The sequence below is a fragment of the Monopterus albus genome, unplaced genomic scaffold (assembly GCF_001952655.1).
Source record: "Monopterus albus unplaced genomic scaffold, M_albus_1.0 scaffold3.1, whole genome shotgun sequence".
Taxonomy (NCBI): Eukaryota; Metazoa; Chordata; class Actinopteri; order Synbranchiformes; family Synbranchidae; genus Monopterus; species Monopterus albus.
The window spans coordinates 5,505,657-5,516,579 of NW_018127883.1; the positions used below are offsets into that span (position 1 = coordinate 5,505,657).

A 10,923-nucleotide genomic window follows, 5' to 3' on the forward strand; every position below is an offset into this window, starting at 1 on the left:
TGACTGAAGGCAAGTGAGGTTAGGACAACAAAAGATCACTGCCGCTGCAAGGGATGGACATGGTGGCAGACATATTGCTTGCCACTAAAATGGATAAATACTTAAGGTAACAAATGTCCTTCAGCTTCAGCTGAATCCATTGACATTTTTTTTCAAAGTTGGTAAAATCCACCAAAATACACAGCAAGTCATGTCAAACATGCCAGAATTCCCATCTGCTTTAGTCATAATATAATCTAGACAATGAGTACTTGAACAGAAGGGTGGCAATGGGAACACTGTAGAATCTGATAAAATACACTGCCTTGCTCTGCAAGTCTGCTTTGTTTCTGTGCAGTTTAAAAAAAATGAGGCTCTTAAAGACATGTTTTATCTCATTTGTTATAACCCTTTGAGATTACGGCAACATTTTGTCCTATTTTTGACTTTGTTGAGAATTGTGTTGATCCGGCAATATATTTTTGAAAGTCATATTTATTAAATATTTTGTATAAAAAGAATTAAAGTTGCCTTTGTTCTGGAGATTTAGTGGTGTCTGTCTGTGCTACATTAAGCCAAACATGTTGGAGCATAGCTTGCGTGACATCTGCTGTTGGGAGAGACATCATAGACTTGAGCAACATCTCTGTCCAAATGCATTTGCTAATTACACTGTAGTAAGCCATTCTTGTATTAAGTCAATCCAAGACACAAAAATATTCGTGTTTCACATGATCCTTAGATAATGTTGCTCTTGTCTGATTAAGTAGCAGGCTTAACTAATACCTTTCAAACTAGCAGACCTTATGGAGTTAAAAATATTGTAAGATGTACTCTCCTGCAGAATCTGTTTACAAGGATTAAAGACAAGCCAAGTCATTGTCAACACCTCTTGAGAATGATCTTAAACATATTAGGACTTAAAACATTAGGGGCTGTTTCATAATCCGCCATATATCTTGATAAAAACAAAGCTGGCTTCTGTTGGTGACTCACCTCAGGTCACGCTCACTGCCACTGACAGGACATGAACAGAGGAACACTGCTTTAGTATCGTTGTTGGACACATTGCCTTCCCCAGCCAGTCTGAACTCTGCAGATTGTTTTGCTCACACAGAGATCTGCATGTTATTTCAAGCTGGCTGGCTGCCTCAGCCTGCTTGTAAATTTTCACAAAAATTGAAATTGTTTTTTCCTCTTTGGGTTAAAAACTTTAATCTACATCATAAAATGTCTTTCCAGTACAATAAAAATAAAAATTCAGAAATAATGTATTCAGGCAACATTATGTCAACAATGTGGAATGTCTTGGTCTGTACATGAAGCTATGAGTAACTGTTGGCCCCAAGTTGCCCCGTAGGCCTGGGCCAACTGAGTGTCATATACATCCCCATCAAGCATTGGAGTAAAGACAGCAGCTACATTTTAACCTGTGATACTGCAGACATCCCGCTATTGCCCGATAAAACCACTAATATTTCAATGCTGTTCATAAACCCAGACATATTTGGTTGAAATTTGACATAAAACCTGCAGCAGTACCCTGAGATTTAAAGATACATTTCAAGTGCTTAGCAACTAAGTATTAGGCAAATTGTATATGGATGAAATCTAACTATGAAAATTCATATTTGAATACAGGGCGATGAAATAAATCTGGAAACAGTATTCAATCACAGCAGAGCTTCAGTGGGGAAACGGGCCAGTTTTCAGACACATAGGAGCCAGCATTTCAGACTGAAAGCCATGACGTACTGCATGGCTCCTGCCTGTCTGAAATCCCCAATCTTTAACACAAAACCAAATCTAAACTTCAATTAAAGGTTTTTGACTTTCATTTGCGAGTCTCTCTTGACCACCACTACTTATGGGTGGAGGCAAAGTCTGTTTCAAGTATTTGACAAAGCGTAACTCAAATGCTTTTGTATCAATTGGCATCGTGTGTTCAGCATTGATGTGTGCTTATACAGCACGTGGAAAAAAAACTATCGTAGTAACGTGACAAAAATGCCAGTTGTCTGAGGAGACTGCATGGGGTAAACATGAGGCCTGAAAATATCTCTATCTCTGTGGCAGGACCTCTTCACTCGTCGTAATCTAGAGGTTCTGGGTCCATTTTCACTCCCCTCCTCTCCGAGTGTGGATCTGGAACTAATAGAGGAGCCTGAGGATGCAGTCTTGACAGATAGGCCCCTCAGACTTGTGGCCAGCCTGTTTTGGTTTGTCTGTGCCGTGTTATTGCTGCTTGTGAGCAGGAGGCTCTGGGCCCGTTTCCCTGGAGTAAGCAGCTCTACTTCCAGTGTGGTTTTCTTGCACTCAGAGATTGGGAAAACCTTGGAGTCTGCCTTGGTTTCAACTGGAGGAAGGGGCAGCAGAGAAAGAAGGCCATGCTTGGAAGTTTGTGTGGAGCATTCAGTGGATTGAGTTTGCACTGTGGCTGGAGGTCTTCCAAGGCACGTCCTCTCGGCCCTCTGTGGGCAATGGTCTTCCCCTGCACTGATCAGCTTGCACCTCTTGTTCCTACTGGTCTCCTGACTAAATTCTTGCTGGCAGGAAACTACTGAGGCCCTGTTTGGGTTGATCCTGTCTGGAGGACTATCCTCTGTCTGCTGCTCCTGGGTCACTCCCCGCTTCTGAGCCATAGTTTGAGTGGAGGCACTTGGACAAGACACCCTGTGGTCTGCCTCTGGGAGAACCTTCTGTCCAGAACTGGACACAGTCTCTTTTGGGCTTGATTCTGACTGTCCACCTCTCAATCCTCCTCTCTGGTCTTTGGGACATGCTCTCTGATCAATTTGCTGCTCCCCCATACTGAAACCACAGAGCTCCTGCTGGACAATCACTTGTTGGACTCTGATAAAGTTAAAAGGATAAGAGCATATACACAGTGTCCTCTCTGACTTGTGGGATTGGAAAGTTCAGCATTAGATCATACTTACATCTTCTGAAGCACAGTCATCTTTGTTTTTGAGGTGCTGTTTAAAGGCTCCTGGGTTTCTCCCACTCTGGAAAAGTATTCTGATCTGCTTTGTTCACTCAGCTCAGTCTACAGAGGACAAACAGAATCAGTGTAAACAAAAATTATTCTTGAAAAGGTTTGGCTTCACACAATACTGTTATCATCTAGCACTGTTGGGCATTTAATAAAAAACTATTTATGTAAAAAATCACATTATAAGGAATACAAAAAAAGACATTATTCAGTGTGATAAACATAGTTTATACAGATGTATCCTCTTCTGATTTTCCCGAATCGTCACCTCACTATATGACCTGTGATACAGCTCAACAAGAATATTTTCTATAATGAATTCAGAGACATAGGCTGGCAAAGAACGAGTCCTTCATTTAAAACTTTGCAAAGCAACCACTTCAAAGACTTCAGAAAATAATCACCAGCTTGTCTTAGTGTGACGTGTTTCATAGTCTGACGGTTAGAATGATGCTTGATGCCTGAGGCAGAGTTACTAAACGGTGAAAAAATGTTGACAAGTTAAAACAATGATTTAAAACCAATCATTAATTAGATTATGGAGCAAGGCAGAAGAAAAATCCAGCCGAGTCATGGGAATGGAAAAATGATTTACTATCCACTCAGTATAAACAAATTAGTGGGAGTAGCTAATAGACTATAGCAGCACGAGCTGCAGGTTCAGTGATTTAAAAGCAGTGTGGATGGAAAAACTGAAACTTGAAACCTTCACTGAAAAAGCAGGATGACCATTGAGGGCTTCATTTAAGAATCCTTATTTGTGTAAAACATTACTTTTATATGGCACAATACAATTAATACTCTATAGCCTAAACAGCACAATCTTAGTTGGCTAAAATAGTTGATTAAGGGTTACACATTCAATATAACCACAGACTTTGAAGTATTCAGTATCAATAATGTGCAGGCGAGCCTCTGGGACAGAGCAGTCAGTCAAAAGTTGGATCTCACCAACATGTCCTCAACAGGCCATTAATAAAGGTTAATCACAGTTTTTTCCTTGGCTGAGCCAGAACAGACCCTAAATTTATGAGACAACAAGAGACACTGGCAGTAAATTGAGCAGAACTTAAATGTTGAGAGCCTGTGAATTTCTTGTAAATTAATAACACCAAAAAAGTTGGTGGGATAATATTAGAGTAGCTCTGGTTTCAAGACTGAGCCAAAGCATACTTGTTTAACCAGAATAAACATCAGCACATGAACAGCTTCATGAATTAAACAGCATGCTGTAACCTAATAACCTCTATGCTCTCTATGATCAGGCTATACTTGGGTATAAGCATGTTAACATGCTTATAACGAAAATGATATATAGGAGGCATAATGTTAATGCTACTATCATTAGTATATTAGCATGCTAACAACTGCCACTTAGCAATAATCAAAGTATAACAGTTTGATGCACATCATTAGTTTTGCAGGTACTCTGGCTTAAATAGAAGTAGTGTACAGATTCAAAGTTTGACCTGATGGCACTAGGTAAGAAGTAAAGGGATTGCCAAAGTCCTTACAGTTCATCCTGAGGGGGACATGAAAGTGTGTAAAATGTTTTACTATAATCTAGCCCACAGTGATGAAGACATTTAATTGGAGTACATCAAAGTAGTTTTCATGGCGGCACTACAGAACAAGTCAGGGGATCACTAAAGTAAGTAGAAATCTTCCCCTGGGGACCATGAATATCTGCACAAAGGTTTGTCAGTACATCAAGTGGATGTTGAAATAGTTCCCTGCTAAGTGAAAACTTTGACCTGCTAGTGGTGCAAGATGAACAGCCAGGGGTTTAACAAAATTATTAGGAATCATTTTCTGGTCACCATGAATATATGTACCAAATTTCATAGAAACCCATCCAGTAGTTATTAAGCTATTTCACGCTGGACCAAAGGGGTGGATCATCCGACACTTCCAGAGCCATGCTGCTAGTGTGGCTAAAAACTCTATAGATTGTTGCTTTGCATTGGGTGTTGAGACCTAGCAACACGGAATGAAGAGGCCAGAGAGAGGGAGAGGAGTGAATAAGGGGGCTGGGCAACACTGAAGTAGGCGGAGATGACAAAAAACAAGAGACAAGATACCACAGAATGAATAAGAGAGTAAAAAGAGAGCCTTTAGAGGGGAACATAACAAAAGAAGAGGCACCCCCCCTTGAATCATATCGCCTGACCTCAACAGTCTCACCAGCATGCCCACAAACACAAGAATCCCATACAGGAAGTTCTCCACAGACTGCCTTTTGTGTAGAGACGGAGTGTGGGCAGAGGCTCAGTCTTCACGCTCTCTTACACTCAAAGCTATGGCTAGCCTTGGATTTAGATTTGGGACAGTGACACACATACAGACTTGCATCTGCCTACGCACTCACACACCCACCCCAACAACAACAATTCTGAGAAAGATGTGGGTGCCAAAATTTGCATTGTAATGCCTTGATATTTATTCTCATCTACTTTATATGAATAAATGCTGTTTGAAAATGAACTTGAAAGAAAAACCAACAAGAAGTCAACGGGAGTCTCTCGGGGACAGTTTAGTGCCTTTCTGTTCCTGTCGGCACAACTTCAAAAGAGAGGGTGAAATATCAGAGTGATGGAAAGGAAGAAGCATGAAGAGAGGAAGAGGTTGGATATACACAGCAAGTAGACAGAGAAAGACAGATAGAAAATCAGACACACATAGAGATGGTGCATGAACTATTATGACTAGGGATCCAGGGGTTGGATATTCTGTGTACAGCAACTAGAGAATAATGTAAAGGGGTTACAGATAAAGAGGGAGAGATAGAGAGAGAGATGGCTCATAAACAACATTATCATTATCACAAGTTATGTGGATACAAGACTACGCATTGTGTGGGAACTAAGCTGGCCTAAGCTTGTACTGAATGATGCAGACTCCCAGTAGCTGGAAGAGTCCCATGAAAAAGGAGGTAGGAATGGTGGTAAATAAGAATGTCTACCCAAGGCTGTTACCGCCTCTTCTTCAACAACAAGGATTTAACCCCTCCCCATCGCCAACCAGTCTGCTCGCCCCCATACAAAACTGCAAAACACTTTGCATGATGCAACACATAGAGTAGACCAACAGTGCCCTCCCCGGTCCTGGGGCCTCCAAAACAACATGGCTCCACCATGGGAGCTGTAAAGAGACAGCACATCTGGACGTCAGATAACAGAGATAAGCCTGGCAAAAGGGCAAGGGGAATAAATGAGAATGAATCTTTTGGTTTAAAGGGATATCAGTATAGATTCTCATAGCTTGCCCCCTCTAAATGACTCTTGGAAAATTCAAGGCTGCACAATATTCAGGGAATTTACCATTTCTCCTTTGCCATCTAAGATACTATAGGAGCACAGATAGGAAGATTATGTTGATTATCTTTTGATACAGCTGTACTTGAAAGTAATGCATCAATATAGTCTCTGAGTTAAAGTTGTTGCAATTATTAACATAATCAGCAGCACAGAATATATAATAAGTATGATCAGTTGAAACATTGTTTTTTGCAACCATGTTCATGCATTTTTCAGTTTATCTAATGGGCTTTGCAAGGGTTTTCAAAGCCAGAAAGATCAAAGACCTTTCTCAACCCATCATGGAGGCAAAGCAAACTTTTAGTTACATTAAAACATAAAAATTACAAAAACAGCAGGATGACAAGTCAGAAAACAGGTCCGCATGGACAGCTACAATCAACCATCAACTCATATTTGCTTTCGTAGATGAAGCCAGATTGTTTGCTCTTGAAATGACCCTAATGTCGTTGTAACTCACCTAGCATACACAAAGCCAGTGCCATAAAACCACTTATTCACTCCTGTCACAAAATGATGATTATACTGCTTGAAATTCTTAAATGTCCTAAGCTATAAAAATGCAATTATTGCTTTCACTAGAAAGTCTTTGATTTTTCTGACTGGGCACCAAGAAACAACAAGACTATTTAACTGTCAGGGCAGAAATACCTCCTGCAGAGATGCTCATGAAACTGGACCACAGAATACACTCCTCACCCTCCACACACCCTGCTCCCACAGAGGAAACATGCCCTGTTTGTCTAAGCTCACCACATCTTCCCTGCAACAAAGTCAACAAACGTGCATGGGCACATACTTGTCTAAAATAGAGGACAGCTCTTATCCCTGAACAATGATGAAAGCTTTTGGATCCACCCATGTGTAAGGATTAAGACAAGCTGTTAACTGTTTTGACTCCCTTCATGCAAATCAATGAAAGAAACTTGACACAGGATGGAAAGCGACATGATTATGTGGTGTAAGAGATCATGGCCATGTTTTTGACCTAAGTGGAGGGGAGAGCAGCAGACTCTGGACGCTTGGGAAAGAACTGCTGCTAGCTGTTGTGAGCTGTGAAGAACAGAGACGTGCTGAGGTCATGAGTAAACACACAGGCTTGTTCAGAGCTCAGAAGGGGGGGGGGCAACTGGAAACACATCTGCTCTGCCTTTGATCCAAACTTCTGCAGCCCAGCACGCCACTCACCTCAGCTGCCCACTGTGCCTGACTAGAAAACAATGGCCACAATCCTAAACACTAGCTCTCCCATCCCATGCTGCCCTCCTCACTGTTGGTGCTGACACACAAAGGAGCAGCCTTTTATGAAGGACTGAAGTCTTCAAATGTGAAGAAAAAAAAATTGTATTGTCTAAGAAATGCCTTTTATTTGTTTCCCACTGTCTCATGCAAACATAGTCAATTAAATGGCCCTACCTCTGGAAAGCAACATTTGGTTCTAGGTTTCTAGAACCGACCTTGTATATCAGGACGATGGTAACTGTGACAGATCAACTTGACAATTAATGTTGCCTCTACAGATGTGGTTGTAGGAATAATTTTCCTCAACTTTGTGGGAGAAGTGGTGCGTTATCTGACAGAAATGCAGGGGTGCTGATATTTTTGGCCATGACTGTATCTGACTTATTAGCTGCTAGATGCTGTACTTTTATTACCTGCTAAAGGCTTTGTCTGCTGTTTGGTACTGGCAGGTACAGTGGGTTTATTGAAGCTATTTGCTGAAAACAGCTGCCAGCTGCCAATGATAATCACACTGCTGAGTGCTGTGTGAATGAACCAAAACAGTAAACTTGCAGCCATAAAACCAACTCAATGTACTGAAAGGGAGTCAGCAGACGAACAATTTGCAGAGTTGAGGGGAACTGCAGTTATGTGATGATTCTCAGTGGGTTCTTCCCCATGAGTGATTGATTGCAATCATAATTGCCACAAATTTTATATGTTTGTCTTAACATTGATAGTTTTACTCTCCCTCAATGGTCTTTAATGCTGTTTCAGAACACAAAACATGGACTGTAGAAACTGTGGTTTCAACCCAAAAATGTAGGTTTGATTATTGCCTATGAGTACCAAAAAGCATTAAGAATAGGTATCCTAGATCCCTTGACATTACTGTCGATGACTAAACCTCACCATCTCCTCTTCTAACTGAACCACAGCTGGAAATATGACTAATAAGAACACAATATACAAGAGACATACAGCAAGTGTGGGAGTGAGACAGCGGCGTTCACAGGACAAAAGGCCAACCATGATGTCACCTTAGTTCCCTCACAACATAACCCCCCTGACCTTATGAGAAGTGCTAATTTGATGAGTCTACATTTCCACTGTGGTTAAGGATTTTTGTTCAACACAAGTCGCACAAACTGAATCCTAACAACAAAAACCAAAACTTCCCTAAACATAGGGAAACTGCATTTTTTTGGGACTAGCAGGCTTGTGCTGTCAAGACTTGTGGGATAAAAGACCCCTTTTTCAACATATGAGTAACTCTGACACAGAACTCCAAAGACCCCATTATTTTTAAACAGTACCATTATAATATTATGCCTTACATCAGATGTGACTCGCACAACTTTTTTCATTTTGATTTTCAACTTTCTTGGCAACATAAAAACTACAAAATCTCCTACCTGACAAATTAGAAGAGAGTGGGGCATGTAAATAAATTGTTTTTGTCATGTGAACAACTTCAGACCTTGCTGTCTGGTATCTTTCCCCTGCAAACCACGTTTGAGTTTGTGCTAGTGAGAGCTCCACCACAAGACACCCACCCTCCAATTCCCAATGCTTGTACTGTATGAGCCCAGAGAACCACATCCTGAGGAGAGGAACGCAATCGACAGAAATGCCTCCTTGAACTGGAAAATTGGTTACACAATCTGAACTTTTCACTGACGACTATACTGCTCCACTAAAAATATTACAATTGCTGCTTTCATTGGAAGCCAGACTGTGGAGAGTGCAGAGACATTTCAAAGGGAGACAATAGCAAAAACCCCATAGAAAAACAGTGGGCCACTGATCATGGGATGTGATGGGAGAGATGTCTGTCCTTGATGTGAGTGCCAAGGTGAAAAGCTCCACCACCATTTCCCAGAGTACACTGGGGAGTTTGGGAGCACTGGCCAAAAGATAAATGTCTGTAATCTGAAGAGAGAGAGAGAGAGAGAGAGAGAGAGAGAGAGAGAGAGAGAGAGAAAAGAACTACAAAACTAGGGTCTTATGACATAGGCAAGTGTACAACACAATATATACAGCAACGGACTCCTACAGGAAAGTATACTATGACCCCAACTATATCTGATTGCAGTCAATCAATGCACAACATGTGCAGACAATCACATTAATTGAATTCTCAATTAGAACCCCAAACAATGTACATGTAACAGAATGATGGAGGGTTTTTGTAGTACTCTTGAACTTTGAATGATATCTTGTATAATAAAAGATTTATTAATTATGTATTACATTCATTGTAATATAAATGTTAACACCAAGTGTGCTGTTTAAAGAGCAGACAAAACCATGATGTTTATGTAAGATGACTATTATGTTTGTACAATGTCAACATTGCCTGCAGTGCCACAGTGAGTTTGGATAAAAATAAAAAAGGAAAAAAAAAGCTTTTTGCTGTTCTCTGCCACACATGATTGTGTGAAAACTGTAGAAGTATCTAGATATTTTTAAGAGCTAACATGTACAAAATGACTCAAAACAGGATCAGCATATACTGTATAAAGTGAGAGCAGATTGGCAACACATCCCTATAAAAACACACAAGCCCATACAGGACTTCTTGCCAGGCAACTGAAAAAGGAAATAGAGAAGTATAAACAGCACTCACCGCGACCAGGCTCGGGTTTCCACGGTGCGCCGAGACATCCTCTGGACAGCTCACACATACAACACATCGTTCAGGAAACATACGCAAATCTGAAGGTAGGCAAAGGAACAATGCAAACCATGCTAGTTAATAATGTGGCTCATCTCTAATTATGAGTTTAAGTTAGATAAATTGTGGTGGAGGTTTGAATTTACATCTACAAAATTCAAGTATTAACTATCCCCCAGACCAAGGAGAATATGGCATGCTTTATGAGCCGCATAAACAGCTTGAAGTATTAGAAAATTTTGTATTAACAATGGCTCCTGACAGTAATGACTGTTTCAACAGTCATTCAAAGGTAAAGGCCATTTGCAATAACATTGCTATGACATGTGCTATATTATTGTAATTAATGTAACATCCATAAGCATGTTAGAAGTGCTGAGTTTATTAAAACACCTCAAACAGCCAATATTTGATCTGTGGCCTGTTACATGGCTTCCAGTATGTCAAGGCCTCGCACAGCAGTGGAAGTCCAAAATGTGTATAGTTTCTCTTTCTTTCAAAATTTTAAAGATTACACATATTATTTTCACAACTCCCCTCCTTGAACCGCCACCTTATTGTGGTGGAGGGGTTTGAGTCCCCGAGTGATCCTAGGAGCTATGTTGTCGGGGGCTATATGTCTCTGGTAGGGTCTCCCAAGGCAAACAGGTCCTGGATGACAGGTCAGACTAAGAGCAGTTCAAAAGCCCTTTATGAATAGATTAAAATCAAGGACCGTGACGTCGCCCGGCATGGCG

General features: G+C 40.8%; 1 protein-coding gene across 1 annotated transcript in view; it reads right to left on the minus strand.

Annotated features, from left to right (window-relative positions):
* Positions 1-1,964: 1,964 nt before the first annotated feature.
* Positions 1,965-10,923, minus strand: part of slx4ip (SLX4 interacting protein) — a 31,646-nt gene continuing 22,687 nt past the window's right edge. The window contains exons 5-7 of the mRNA XM_020601088.1: positions 10,139-10,227; positions 2,919-3,025; positions 1,965-2,832 (exon numbers count right to left, since the gene is read on the minus strand). Of these exons, the coding sequence (XP_020456744.1) occupies positions 1,965-2,832; positions 2,919-3,025; positions 10,139-10,227 (1,064 nt within the window). The remainder of the gene's footprint in view (positions 2,833-2,918; positions 3,026-10,138; positions 10,228-10,923) is intronic.